General features: G+C 39.8%; 1 protein-coding gene across 3 annotated transcripts in view; it reads left to right on the forward strand.

Annotated features, from left to right (window-relative positions):
* LOC119422326 (LIM domain-binding protein 1) overlaps positions 1–15,764 on the forward strand; it is a 31,690-nt gene that overhangs the window by 7,180 nt on the left and 8,746 nt on the right. The window contains exon 1 of one of the 3 annotated variants that reach the window (XM_037689673.1): positions 5,898–6,015. The exons of 1 other annotated variant lie outside the window; for it this stretch is intronic. In XM_037689673.1, the coding sequence (XP_037545601.1) occupies positions 5,982–6,015 (34 nt within the window). In that variant the 5' untranslated portion in view covers positions 5,898–5,981. Of the gene's footprint in view, positions 1–5,897; positions 6,016–13,327; positions 13,650–15,764 lie in introns of those variants that run through there. One more of the 3 variants, XM_037689675.1, reaches the window with a different exon arrangement.

Raw genomic sequence — 15,764 nt, forward strand, 5'->3', positions numbered from 1 at the left:
TAGCGTATGTTGGCTGGCTGGATGGAAGGAGGGGTGAGGTGGGGGGAAGGGACTGTGCCCTCTCATGCAGAGAGTCACATGGTGTCTCTGATTGGAGGAAAATGAGTAAAGACTGCAGCTCTGGCTGAAATGGCAACAGAGGAAAAAATGCACAAAGGCTGAGCTGTTTAAAAAAAGGGTTGCACAACAAGAGAGCCTGAAGAGGAGGAGGGCGTGAAAGAGGGGAGGGAGAGGGGAGAGATTAGGAGAGGAAGAGGAGAAAGAGGGAGGCGGAAAGGAGTAGAGGAAAGGTGATGAAGGGTGGGGGGGGGGGAGGCAGTGAGCAGAAGAGAGAGACGGGAGGAAAAAAAAGGCAAGTGGGAGATGAGCACAGTAGGAGCGGGAGGGAGTCAGAGTGGGTGAGACAGGGAGTGAGGAAGAGATCAGACTGTGTTTCTGTGTTTTCTGCAAGGCTGAGCGCTGACGTGATTGGCTGAAGGGGGGGGGGGGGGGGGGGGGGGGGGGTGAGAGCAGACCTGACTCTGAGATCAGAGACAGACAAAATGGCTCCCAGAGAACAAGAGAACGCAGCATCAGGGCTCTGTCATCTCCACTCACACAGCTGTCAGCTGACGCCATCACACATCTGTCACAAACGCTATGCCACACTGGGATGGTTGAGATTATAATCCTGATCATGGAGTTGCAGTTCCGTGGAACATTTATTTATTGTAATTATATTAAAGCCAAAGTGATTGACAGCTGACCCTTCTTTCCCAGTTTAAGTGCTCCCTCCGGCTCGTTTTCACGCACTTGACCCTGAACTTCCCTCGCTGCAGAGCGTCTGTGTTCGCCTTCCAGAGAAAATCCTGAAGAGGGAATTCACCCAGTGAGTGAGAAAATACTGTAGGACAGGATGAAAACAAACACACCTGCCCACTTAGGGCCACAAGAGGGCGCTGCTGGCACAGGGCAACATGGGGTTTGGGTCAGACTTGAGAATTTTTTGTTCCCATAATGAGTCCAGACTGTAAAACAGAGGATGCTACTTAACACAACATCATACTGTTTTATTTGTACATTATCACTCTTTAACATAAATGTTTTGTAAATGAACTGCATCAGACATTTTGACAGATGTGCATCTGGAAAAGAAAATGGACTAAAATGCTACTAAATACTAATAAAATATCCATCCATCCACCCATCCATTATCTTTTACCCGCTTCTTCCATTTTGGGTCACGGGGGTCGCTGGTGCCCATGTCCGGCAATCACTGTGCGAGGGGGGAGGTACACCCTGGACAGGTCACAAGTCCATCACAGGGACACATAGAGACAAACGAGACAAACAACCATTCACTCTCTCACTCACACCTAGGGATAATTTAGAGTTACCAATCAGCCTAACATGCATGTTTTTGGTCTGTGGGAGGAAACTGGAGTACCCGGAGAAAACCCATGCATGCACGGAGAGAACATACAAACTCCACCCAGAAAGGCCCCCGGACTGGGATTTGAACCGGGGACCTGCTCGCTGAGAGGCAGCAGCTCTACCAATTGCGTCACAGTGCTGCCCATATAAAATTTCCAATATGAACAAAATCCTCATTATGAGTGTTACTCCAAGTATCAAATGCAACATTTTGCTTGTATTTTCAACATAACAACAACAACATAACACCAACATTTTTTATATTTTTCTTTTTTTTGATAAAACACCTAAAATCTCAGTTTTCTGAAAAAATTTTGAACTGTTCCCTTTGTCTCACACTTTATAAATTATAAACATGAAATAAATATGAAATATTTGAGAAGATAAAGCTATGTTCTCCTTATTTTAAGTCCAAGCAGTGATAAGAGTGAGTGTTGAACTGTACAAAATGTTCAATATATTATCTAATTGTGTTGTATTAATTTAGAGTTACCAATCAGCCTAACATGCAGGTTTTTGGTCTGTGGGAGGAAACTGGAGTACCCGTAGAAAACCCACGCAGTACAGAGAGAACATGCAAACTCCACCCAGAAAGGTCCTCCAGCTGGGATTTGATCCAGCAACCTTTTTGTTGAGAAGCAACAACTTTATCAACTGAGCCCAGTTTTCCTGCCAATTTTCTGCAAATATCTGAATAATGAAGTTCAAGTTTATTGTCATTCGCATCACATGTGCTACTACATGAGGTGGAACAAAATTATGTGCAGGGTCCAAGTTGCACCCAAAAATAGCAAAAATATAAAGTATAAAAATAAACACGGACCTAAGATATACACTAAACAAACACCAAAAGGTATGCTAAAAGATCTAAGATATATGCTAAACACTTATAATGTAAAATAATACAACGTATCAACAGCAGCCCAAACATGAGTCTTTGTGGGTAGATGGGTATGAATGAATCCAGCAGCATGAGATAATCAGCAGCATGAGATAATCAGCAGCAGACTAATGCTACTAATACAGATAAAACAACAGGTTGATTAAATTTAGTCAATTTATTCAATGTTTAGACACTTTTGGGATCGTTTGGAATATCTTTAGGACACGTTGCTTGGAACAAATATGGTGAGTCAATTTAATAAGTTAGAATGGAAAAAACAAAATCAAAGTAAAGACAATGATTTGTAATTTACAAAATTCAGCAAGTCACAAATACACAAAAAACTGGCCTATTTTTAATATACACTTTAACCTTAAGTTATATCACTCTAAAGTGGGATACTTAATTATTACACAAATAAACAAAGGACTCAGTGTTTTAATTCTTATCAATATTGGTAAACTATATTTTCCATTCTTTGCATGGTCTTTTCTTTTGTTCTAAAATGAAAAAAAAATTAAAATTATTATATACTTATATATGTCACCCCCGGCTGACACCCTCCCCCACAAAAACAAACAAAATGGACTGTACTTATATAACGCCTTTCTATCTTATCGAGATACTCAAAGCACTTTACAACACAATCTGTGTCCTCATTGACCCATTCATACAGCACTTTACTAGATCTATACAAAGATAATTGAACAAATCATTCTAAAGAGACTAATCAGAGCTTTATCACATTCATACACCGATGGGACACACATCAGAGGCAACGAGGGGTTCAGTGTCTTGCCCAGGGACACTTCGGCATGTGACTGCTGGTGGATTTGAACCCCCAACTCTTGCATTGGAGGACGACTGCTCTAACCACTACGCCACAGCCGCCCTAACAAACAAACACATAAAGTAAACTAAGTGGCCCATGGGCCACTAGTTGATAATCCCAGTCGTAGCAAATTTAGCGTCTTCAGACACATTTAATTTAGTGAGCAAAAGGTCATGGCTCATTTGATCAAAAAGGTTGCAGACCCCTGACTTCACCTAATACGTTTGTTTACACCTCGGATTTCTTGAAGGAATTTGTATCATCCACTGATTTTTAAGGCCAGAAGTTCATTTTAGCTTGAAAATTGAGATTTTAGTGATTTTGGTCCAATTTAGAAAGTAAAGGTTTGCAGGTTTGCATTGAGGTGTCATGTGATCAGGTAGTCCTTGGTGTCTTGAATGACTCTCAGCTACTACCACATCAAACTTTAGCTCAATATCTGTAGAATTGCCTAAGTTATAGGATTTTTTTTGTTGTGGCCATCTTGAATTAGGTTCCAAAGAGTAACGTGTTGTGGACCTACTCTGAGAGTTCATTAAAATCTACACCACAGTTTTAAGCACACACTGTATCTTAGGCTGTGGTAGATTTTCAAGTGTGTTTCAGGGCCGAGTCTCAGCTAATACATGCCACATTTTAGCCCAACGTTTAAAAAATAGACCAAACAACCATTTTTGTGTTTGCTCAGGTTGATCAGCTGGAGATGTGCTACTTTCTGAGAGTTTCAGTTAAATCCATCTTGTGGTTCAAGAGATATTGTGCTAACAGACAAACTCAAACACAGGCAGTTACAATATCACCCATCTTTTAGTGGCAGACCATAAATTGTGTAATAATTAGTACAGATGATCTGACTGAAAAATGTTGGATTGTATATCTGGATTATTGATCATGGACTTTGTTGTTAATAATTAGTACCGTTTTGGATCAGTTGAAACATGTTTAACACCAGTCTGGATCAAACACAGAGTAAATATATCTGACATAAATATTTAGATGCATTAGTCTGAAACAAACAATCTTAAGCAGCACTGAGTCTTACATTTAAATCATGTTTTTGAACAGTTTTATCTTCTATTTATTTGTTAGTTGCATGTTTACATCTTTGGGATCATTTGACTTATTTTAAACATTTTCAGATTTAAGTCGATGTGTTCTGCAGTTGCTCTACCAAAACGCTTTCATCCAAAAAAGTAGCCACTTTTTTTAAAATCTTTCATCAAAGTCAAACACAACAGAATGCTCTTTGAACTTAAGCTGCCATTATACACTCTGAGGGTAAATGATGCTCAGAGAAGCTCCCTCCATGTGGAGACGTGGGATCATCCGTGTCAGAGCCGTGTTTAAAGCCTTTACTTAATTTGTCCGAGGAAGACATCAAGAAACAAAGAAAACTAGAGAAATTGCATTTCCTGCAAAAATGCAGTGTGAATGCTTATAGCAGAACTTGTAGAGAAACAGCTGAAATTAGCAACAACAAAAAAAAAAACATGCTGAAATGTAGCTGAAATGGAAGAACAAGCTTAAATTAGCAGAAGAAAGCAGAAATAATATACGTTTGCTTAAAGAAGCAGAAATAAGCTAAAAAATGTGGAATTAACTGAAAAAGCTAAAATTAACATTAAAACAGCTCAACAGTAGCTGAAATAGCAGAAAAAGATTTAACTAGTTGAAAAAAAGCTGAAATTAGCAGAAAGAAGTTAATTAGGCTTAAAGTAGCAAAAATTACCAAGAAAATTTAGAATTCATCTGAAAACAGCTGAAATTAGCTAAAAAAAATTAAAAAGGTAGCTGAAAAGGCAGAACAAGCTTAAATTACCATAAGAAAGCAGAAAGAACATGTTTGCCCAATTAGGCTGAAAAATGTTTAAATGAGCGCAAACAATATGGAATTAGCTGAAAAAGCTCAAATTTGCATAAAACAGCTAAATACTAGCTGAAATAGCAGAAAACGGTGAAACTTGCATAAATAAGCTGAAAGGAGCAGAAAGAAGTTAGAAGAAGCACAAAAACGTTGTAGTTAGCAGAAAGATACTGAAAGGAGCACAAAACAGTTGAAAAAACAGCTGAAATTAGCTGAAAGTAGCTGGAAAAAGTTAAAATTTGCACAAGGAAGCTCAGTTCATTTTCTATGAGGAAAAAAGTGGCAGAAAAGGCTAAATATTTCAAAAGGCTAAAGTTGCACCAATACAAAAAGTCATCGTACCCTTCTCCTGAACAAGATGAACATTTTGATATATGAATTGTTGAAATAGCACAAACATTGATGCCGAAAAATGTACGGAAGAAAAATGGATCACAATAGTGTGAACGCTTCATGAACGTTCACACAAAAAGCCGTTTTTATTCTACTTTGAGAAACAAATGGATGGAATGCAATCTGCTAAAGCAGGGTGGGTTCTGTTCCTGTTTATGTAAAAAATAAATAAATAAACGATTCTGAACAGACGCCGGCTGTAGGATCGGTTCAGTCAGGACTTCTTCTGCAGTCCACCTAATGTGAGACTGCCCTCGGATCAGCATTTGAGCCGGCGCCGAGGGGAGGGTGACGAGGACGGTTGTTATCAGAACTCTGGCAGATGTTTGTGCCGTTCGGTTTCCTGTTGACGACTAAGTGGAAGCGGCATCCTGCGCATATTTGCACACGAGAATACAGGAGTGTGCAACACATTAACACCCAGTGATACTTACACGGACTTACACAAGTACAGTACCCCCCCCCCCCCCCCTTACTTGTGCCCCTGAGCCTGACAGTCTGGACATAAGAGATATCAGAGCACAGCAGAGGCATGAAAACAGAGCGTCTGAGTTAGATCGGTGTGCAGCTGTGAAAGTGTGTTTGTAGGCGACATAATGGCGATGCCAGAGCTGCTCGAGTCTGAGGGAGGTAAGTTTGTCTCACTGAATATTTTGTTTCTTCTGTCAACAAATCTCAGATCAAACACAAAACGGCTACAAATGTCGACTTTCTTTCCAATCTGATACTTTCATTTTGTAAAACAAGTTCATCCGGTTAACAAAAAGGACAATCGTTGCATACTACAAAATAAAACAAACAAATAAAGTTATCCTCAGTTAAATTAAATGGTTATCTGCAGCTAAACACGAAAGAAAAGTGATGGAGGAAAACATCTGGCAAGTACAAATATCGGGGCTCAAGCAGGGAAGCGAAGCAGACGAAACTCTGCATAAAGAAATGTGGCGCCTCCGCACCCTCCGCACCCCAAGTTCACACGCCTTGATCTCAAATAAATAAATATAAACAGCTAAATAAAAAGTGAAAATTCATTTCTTTTTGTGCGTGGAACAAGTCCACCCTGCTCCTAAAGTAAATTTGGACTTCAGTGAAAACATCTGCTTGGTCCTTCAGCTCCAACACGTTCCAGCTTTAATCACTTCACAAGCGTGGATTGTGGCTTAAGGTGTGACTGTGAAGTTGGAAAATGAGGATAGCTGGCGAGATGGAGGTTAGGCGTGTGTGTGTGTGTGTGTGTGTGTGTGTGTGTGTGTGTGTGTGTGTGCACGCTGCGTGCTGCTGCTTGGGGTGCTGGTTGGAGATAAGGCCTGCCCTACGCCTGAGAGCGAAAGAGACGGTGTGTGTAAGCCCTTCAAGCCTTATCCCGACACACCTCTCACCCCCACCTCCTCTCCATCACTCCACTAAACACACACTCGCTCACACACACGTACACACACACGGTGAGGATTAACCCCGTCATGTACCATTTCAGTGTGTGAGCTTTGCAGACGCACACACACAGGATTAACTCTTGTGTGTCCATTTCCACGGGTGTTTCTTCGCCCCTCTCCGGTTGTGTCAGCGCTGACTGCTCGAGTTGCCATGGTGACAGGGGCCAGTAAATGTAAGATAGGCAAATCCACATAAGTCACCCGCAACAGACACTCTAAGCTACTATTGACTACACCTCCCCTGGTGCTAGACACACAAAGATGCCGCCGAAGGACTGACAGGAGTCCCGCGAGCTGTGAAGTGCTCATGAAACAGGCTTATATGGTCAGAGAAGAGCGTGAAGTCAGCCCGAGCATCTCTGCGGCAGGTCGGGGCGAGAGACGGGCCCGAGGGCAGATTATCCTCTCGACATGTCTGTATCTTTGCTATCCTTCAGTTTCTTACACATCAGAGTTTACAAAGAGGGACCTGCAGTTTCTGGCTTCTTTCTTGTAGATGGAAAAGGGCGTTGGCAGATCTCATGAAGAAAATATCCTAAAAATATTGATGTATTTGTAGAAAAACAAAGTAAACAAAACAGAAAAGATAAATCATGATTGTCTCAAAAGAAGTCTGATTTTTGTGATATTTGTTCTCATTTTTAATTGACGATATTAACTTTATTATACAACTTTTTTTTAGAGTTTTTAACTTTGTAAAAACAAAATTAAATAGTTAAAATGCATTATTAGTGTGTTTAACATTTAATAATTTAAATTGAAACTCATTTAATTTTTCCTGTTTTGTATTTTTAATTCATGAAAATGGCAATAAAATTGTGCAAAAATGTAACTTGTCAAATCACCTGAGTATATATAAAAAAAAAAATCAGTGTACAGTTCTGTGCATAAGTTTTAAATCCTCCATACTTTTTAAAAAATTGTCTTTCAAGCTGCCAAAATTTATTTTTAATCATTTAAAATAAGTCTTCATCAACAGATTTATAAAGTCTTTCTGTAAACTTTGACTGCTTTTTCACTCATTTTCTGTCTAGTCTGAAAAAATACTTTTAGAATGTGGTTCAAACATTTGTAAGAAAGCACTTTAAGAACTTACGAAATGATCTACAGCAGATAAATAATAACTGAGACTCATGTTTGAAGGAAATGGGACTAAATCCAGCAAAAGTCTGACACCCGATCTGAGAGATGCAACTTTATTCAGTTAATCATAAATTGTATGTCAAGTTTTCAGCTAATAGCTCTTTATAAATTAACCTGTTGGTCTTAAAATACTATGTAAGGTGTTAACTTTGGTATTTTTCACAGATTTAACTAAAAAATTACCAAATTGCGTCTGTTATGTGTCAAAAACGCAAGTTCATCCTTTGAATTTAGAAGCCTCTTTAGGTCTGAGTTATTTATAGGTCACAATTAAATTAACAGTAAAAATAATACGTTCATTTGACCATTCTCAATTACTGTAATGAAAATGACTTTAAAAGCAGCCGAAGTCCAAGGACAAACATTGAAAGACCTGCAGGAAGCCTGAAGAACCGTTGAAGGAGTCCATTTGAAAAGATCACAAGAAAGTCTGGCTCCTTGAAAGCAGAGTGTAAAGAAGTGGCAATGACCCAAAACTTTTGCACAGTACTTTAAACATCTAAATTCTGCAGGTACAGTTCATCTGATGCTTGAAATGCAACTGAAGCAAAACAGACTTTAAAAAAATGCTTCACATCTACAATGCGTATTCATCATTCTGTGTTTTTTAATTAAAGTAAGACAGAGGTATACACCATGTCTGCCCACTGCTGTTAAACTTTAGAGAAATATTCCACTTTTACAAATCACACTTGGCGTCCATGGTGTCCAGCAGTTGAATTTGTGACTTAAACATTTATGAATTGTGTTTTCACTCAGTCTCTCTACATGGATGATGTAAAAATCGGATGGGTGACGGCAGCTTCCTTGACTATTCAACTCAAAGGGAACTTAAATCCTTTAGCAGCTAAAAGGAAAAGATATTTCCCCCCCAAACATAATTCAAATTTTGTGGCAGACACAAACGTATATATTTCACGTCAGAATGTATGCTTTTATTGTGAAAGGGACAGATATAAGCAGAGAAGACCCACGGTTGTATTTCAGTTGTTTTTCTGATTTTGATGTGGGAAGACGTCGAGAATAAAGCGAGACTCCAAATATTTTTCGTCTCTTTCTGCCGACTTCCACATTGTTGACCCCGACGTGATCTGAACACGCAACCTTCTGATAAACATACATTTTCAACATAAACTGATTCTAACAGGCGTTTTTGTCCACAAACTGTTTTTTTTTCTCTGAGCAAATTTAAGAAAGCTGAACAATTGAAGGACAGAATCAGAGGTGAAACTGAAGCTAAAACCGGACAGTTAAAGATCTGAGAAACTCCTCTGGTCCATCTGCAGCACATATTACTGATGCATGGACCCATGTTAGCTGGAGAGGTTATGACTCTCTGAGTTCCCTCAAAGTAAATGTATGGAAGAAAGCAGGAGCACCAAACGTACGTTTGAAGAGTGTGAGTGAAGCACGGGGCGTATGAAGTCAGGTCAGTTTTTAGTTTGAAGTATAACTCATGCTTTAAAGCTCACAATGTGTGTTGAAATCTGAACACACACAAACACGCTGACAACCGGCGGTAGTGATCTCCTCTGGTCCGGCTCAGGCCTCCCCAGAGACACTGAAGACTCGACAGAACTGAACCCACACTGGCGGACCCTGACATCTCTGTGTGTGAGCTGATTATATCTGGATTGGGAAATGATAATCTGAAACACCTGTCAGTCACGGGTGACTTCTCCCTTACCATTGGAGATGTTGTGATCACTTAAAGTGCTGCACAAATTTGATTAAAATTTAAAGAAAATCAAGACATGTAGAACACAAAGTCCAGTTTTTATTTCTTCATGTAACCAGGCTTCTGCTGTCCTACAATAAAAGGGAGTCTCAGCCCTTCTAGAAGATCCATTTGGTCACAACTGATGAAAATTCACAATGTTTGGTTTATGATTTTTTTAGGTTTTGAAATTGAGATCTGTTTTAGTTTTTATTAGCTCAATTCCAAAGTCTCACACACACACTATAGTGTCTAAAGTGAGGTTTTAACGAGGTGCTGTTCTAATCTACTGGAATATCATCAGCACCAAAAACCTAAAACGACACTTTGAACCTAAAAAATATACATTTTTACTCATCTGAAAAAGCAGAGTGTTTATGGATTACCTTTCCCAGTCAAAGATGGGATGTTGTTGAGTGACTTTTCGTTTATAAGAACAACATTACAGACAGCCATTGGCCTGCTTGGATCAGGGGTTTTACTATGTTGGTTTTACTTTTTATGTATGTAGCAGTATCTGTGCTCAGGGTTCAATGCTTCTTTTGGACAAAGGTGACAGGGTACTACAGGAATACTTACAGATTATTTACAATGTATTCATGGAGATACTTACTGGGTACATGGGGTAATTACAGTGTGATTATGGGGTATTTTGAGGCTATACTTACAACGTACTTGCAGGGTAATTACAGAGTTTGTACAGGGGTACATACATACATACAGATATACTCGCAGGGAACTTATAGGGGTACTTACAGGGTACATAATGGATAATTACAGGATGCTTATGGAGGTTTGTAGGGCTACTTACAATATTTCTATGGAATACTTAGAGAAGTATTTACAGAGGTTTGTATGGGGGTACTTTCAGGTCTCTCTTGTAAATGAGTCCTCGAGGCTCAATGGGATTTACCTGTCTAAATATAGGTTGAATTAACTTGCAGGGTACTTTTGTTGCTACTTACAGGGTACTTAGATACCCACTTAGCACTTACATAGTGCTTTGGAGCTACTTACAGTGTTTTTTATGAGGTACTTACATGGTACTTACAGAAGTATTTACAGGATTTATTTTTGGGTACTTCTAGGGTACCTACTGGGTATTTTGGGGGCACAATTTACTTACAGGATACCTATGGGGTTTGTTCAGGGGTACTTGCAGGGTACTTACAGGATACTTTTGGAGGTGCTTACAACATACTTACACAATACCTATGGGATTAGTATGTGATGTATTTGCAGGGTACATGCAGGGTATGTACAAGGAACTTACACTGTACGTACGTGGGGCAGCTGCAGCTGAGTGGTTAGAGCAGTCGTCCTCCAATGCAAGAGTTGGGCGTTTGATTCCACCAGCAGTCACATGCCGAAGTGTCCCTGAGCAAGACACTGAACCCTTCATTGCCTCCGATGTATGTCCCTTCGGTGTATGAATGTGATAAAGCACTGATTATTTTTTGTAAAGCTATAGTAGAATGTTGTATGATTGGGTAACTGAGGGCACAGGTTGTGTTATAATGCAATTTGAGTATCTTGATAAGATAGAAAGGCGCCACATAAGTACAGTCCATTTACCTTTTACATATGGGGTAATTACAGGGTGCTTATGGGGTTTGTAGGCCTACTTACAATGTTTTTATGGGATACTTACACAAGTATTTACAGGGGTTTGTTAAAGGGGTATTTGCAGGGTACTTTGGAGGCACTTACAATGTACTTGCAGGGTACATGTGGAGTTTGTACAGGGGTACTTGCAGGATAATTTTGATGCTATTTACAGGTTATGTATGAGGAACACTGTATGTACGTTTTGATGCTACTTACAGGGTACTTGCAGAGTAATAATTACATGGTAATTTTTGGAGTTTGTAGTGCTACTTGCAATGTTTTCATGAAGTACTTACATGGTACTTATGTAAGTATTTACAGGGCTTTGTTCGGGATTACTTGCAGGGCACGTGCAGGGTACTTTTGGAAGCACTTACAATGTACTTACAGGGTACCTGTGGGATTTGTACATGGGTAATTGCAAGATACTTTTGATGCCACTTACAAGTTACGTATGAGGAACACTGTATGTACGGGATAATTGCAGGGCGTTTATCATGTGCTTTTGATAATACTTATAGGGTATTGCAGGGTAATTACATGGTACTTTTTGGGGTTTGTAGAGCTATTTACAATGTTTTCATGAGGTACTTACATGATACTTACATGAGTATTTATTTACAGGGGTTTGTTTGGGATAACTTGCAGGACACTTACAGGGTACTTTTGGAGGTACTTACAAGGTACCTGTGGGGTTTGTATGGAGGTACTTGCAGGGTATTTACAGGGGACCGGGCTGTATTATGAAGTGAACTGTTGAAAGTATGACTTTACGTTGTGGAAAGTCCTTTATCTGGTCCTGATGTATGTAAATAAGTATAAAATTCTAACAAGGTTAAGTCAGATCTGACTCATGTTTTTTAGACCACAGACTTGCGGACCATAATTTTTGGTTCATAATACTGCCAATATGTTAGAAGAAAATCAAAGAGAAGTACAAGAATGAGTGCCTACAACAATCTGTAAAACATGGTGGAGGGTGTGTCATGGTTTGGGGCTGCATTTCTCCCACGGTTATTGGGGCTCTTTTGCAAAATGACAAATATCAAAGTACAGTAACAGAAAATTTTAATTCACCATCTAATGAAATGTGTTAAACTATAACTGTCACATTTCATGATCTAAAACATGCTACAAATGATGAAAAACTGCACATGCAGTATAGCTAATAGTCCCCCAAGAAACCTGGTAAAATATTTTCAGATTACCTAAAAAGTGCAAAACAGTTTAGGGAAACTGGCTTTTAACTGTGTTAAAAAGTAAGCATATGTTCAGTGTTTTTTTTTATTAAGTTCTCCTTGCAATACATAAAAAATGAACAAGAACAGTAAAAGTATGTAAAATAAGACATTTGCTTGCAGAACATGAGCCTACTTGTTCTTTTTATAGCTCAACTTTGGCCATATGGGTGAGATCTCACTGTCTGTGATCTGAATATCTGATTATAATTTGAGGCGATTTAAGCAGATTTAGAGGCCTGTGGGATTCTCCTTTTGACTTAGTGTGGTGTGTATGTTAATGTGTCTCCTGGGAAAAAAAAGAAAAGCGAAAAGGATTTTCAGTGTTAATGCATTTGCTGGTCCACCTTCAAGACGTGTTAGTGTACAAACTATAAAACAATTTCACACTGCTTCAGTATGATCCCTTTTGTAAAAAAAAGTTAAAAGGCCATAAACTTTCTTTAACTGATAATATTGCTGGATCAGCTGCACGATGAATGAGCCCACTGCCTATTGAATTCATGACCTGGGTTCTTCTTGTCCCAGTTCGGCTGTTTGCAGCAAGTTGATGTTGCACTAATTAGGCAAACATGGAAAGCACTTTGCATGATCTTTGTTTCCAGTCGGCTGCATTAGGCCAATTCTCATCCGTGTCACTTCTAAAGATGTGGGATGCAGAGAGGAGGAAGGGAAAACTGCTTACCAGACAACCTTTATGTGCAGTTGTGCATTAGAGGAGGAAGAGCAGGAGGAGGAGGAGGAGGGAAGAAGGGCGGCTGGCTGTGCTGGGCAGAGGAGAGGAGCAAATGCGTTGCAGACTGAGAGGAGGAGGAGGAGGGCCTACAGCTATTGTTCATGTCCTCCCGTGAACAAAGGGCTCATCGGGGTCCGTATGTAAACCCACAGCAGGCTTCAGCCCACTAACAAGGCCTCATGCGGGACAAAACGTAAACCATCGTCTCCCGCAAATTCCGGCCTTATTTCTGCTGCGGTGTCGAAGATTTCTTTATTGATCCACTTGGAAAGGACGTATTGTGTGGGTACGTCGCGTCCGGTGGGCCTATCCGTTTTTACGCACGGAGCGTACACGGTCTCCCATCACGGATCTGTAAACACCGATTCTCTGATTGGACTTCTCTGCAGGTAAAGGGTCGCTTTGTTTGCCCCCCGTCTCTCCAAACACAAACTTTTGACAGTAACGTCCAGTTTCGAAAGTGACCGAATGTGTTTTACGAGCACGCGCGGTTGTTATTTCCGTCCCGGTGGGGAATTTAAAGCTAAGGCGTTAGCAACATGCTAGTAGCTAACTGGCTTTCTAACACTAGTGTGTCCTAAGGCCTACAGCGTTAGCCTAATATCTCAAGTCCCTCCCTCCATGTTTACATGAATGTGTTGCTTGTGTGAAATAATTAATAGCTGTTTTGTTGAAAAGATCAATTGCTTTCTGCGATCTTGTAATGTTAGCCTAGCTTGTGGCTAACTGCGCTAGCTGCCTTTCTAATTGCCTTTGTAGCCGGTCTGCTCCACAGCATAAAAGGTTTTGCTTATAAAGCTCAACCACAGGAAGTGTGGAAATTGGATTTTTAAACTGTGCACATTTAGTGAAATAAGCATCTTTAAACTCTCTAAGTTGGTTTTAGTTTATCTTGTCCCTCCTGGTAACTAGTCTGGGTTGGCACATTAGATTATAAAGTTTGTTTGGGTTACTGCAACCTCCAGTGCATGCTGTTTACTTCACATTTTGTTAACAGAAAAAATATTAGAGTGATCCAAGTTGTTACAGATTGTACTTGATTTACAATGTTGCTTTTGTGCAGAATTGAATTACAAACAGGTGTACTGTACAACAAATGTGCATGGGTTAATCCTGTAATGAAGCAGTTTGCAATATTTGCACAAAAGAGTGACGCTGCACTTGCATGATAGACGATTGTTCACGAGAGGAATGAATTGTGGGAGAAAAACAAACACGGTTTTGTGTATTTTATGGTTTTTTTTTAAGTGCATGCCAAAAGGTTAAAGCTCTAAAAGCATATGTCCTGGCAGTGAGGGGTCTGAGGTTTCTGGTTCAGGAAAAGTGCAGGTTCTGGATGGAAGCCAGAGGGACACAGACTCAGCCCACTGGACTGAACCCAGCACCATCCTAAACAAACCGGATAGTTGTCGAAGTGCTCAGGACAGATTAATGACAGCTTAGTTCTTTACACAGAGACATTTGTGTAGAGACCGTTTGAAGATCAAGAACATAAAATGTTGAATGTTTTTGGCACTACTTTCGCTGTAAGTTTGACCGTTACCCAGGAGGATATGAACATGTGCAGTATGTATATAATGTGTTGTTTGCTTGTAAGGGAGAGAGGAACATCACTCCCAGTGGAGGAAGTGGAATCCAACTGATGTGATTGTGATTGACTGTCATTAACCGCTAACAGGGGAGGAGAGGAGCTAATGGAGCTCTCAACAACTAATGGACACATAAGCATTGATTATTTATTTATTTATCAATCATTTGGGCGCTGCATTCCGCCTATAGCATAGTATTACAATCTAAACGGCTTGTTTCTGCTCAAAAGGAAAAACAGGACTGCAGATGGCTGGGCGCTTTGTATCTTTTTTTCTGCAGAAAATATGAAATTCTTGTTTTAAAGGTCTGTATTCATTTTGTTTGTTCACCTTTGAGTTTGTAACTTTTATTATAGGCTGTTTACTGTCTAAAATAACAGACGGCTGGAATATATAATGGTTGGTCTGCAGGTTTTTTTGTTGTTTTAGACAGGCTGCTGCTTAAAGATGAGATTAAAAAAATAGAAATAAACCTAAATAAGTAGTTTTAGGAACTTTAACCTGATGTGTGTCGTTGTGACAAAATAAGTCGGGAAGGACTTCCTCGGTCCATCTAACAAAAATGTGTCTCGGTGGCTGCTTTCTGTGTTTTTCTTTCTAGAGCGTTACAACAACAATATTTGATTTTTACGAACTGACAAAAATATATTCTTTTGACACAATTCTTTCTTTCATAGACGACGTCTCACATGTATAGCATTCATCAACAAGACAGGGACACATTAAAGAGGCGGGGCTTCACCATGGCGATGGCGAGGTCGTGACCTGTAGGCCACCACGCCTGGATGGCCTTTATTGCAGAGTCGGGGCAATTAAAGTAAAATAGTGATTGGAGCCGTTTGTTGGAGGCACCAGCCTGTTTTATGAGCATACTTGTAGAGAGCACATGGTCTGTTAGTATCTGATATTTACTGG

This window comes from Nematolebias whitei, chromosome 16 (assembly GCF_014905685.2).
Source record: "Nematolebias whitei isolate Nwh7 chromosome 16, NemWhi1, whole genome shotgun sequence".
NCBI lineage: Eukaryota > Metazoa > Chordata > Actinopteri > Cyprinodontiformes > Rivulidae > Nematolebias > Nematolebias whitei.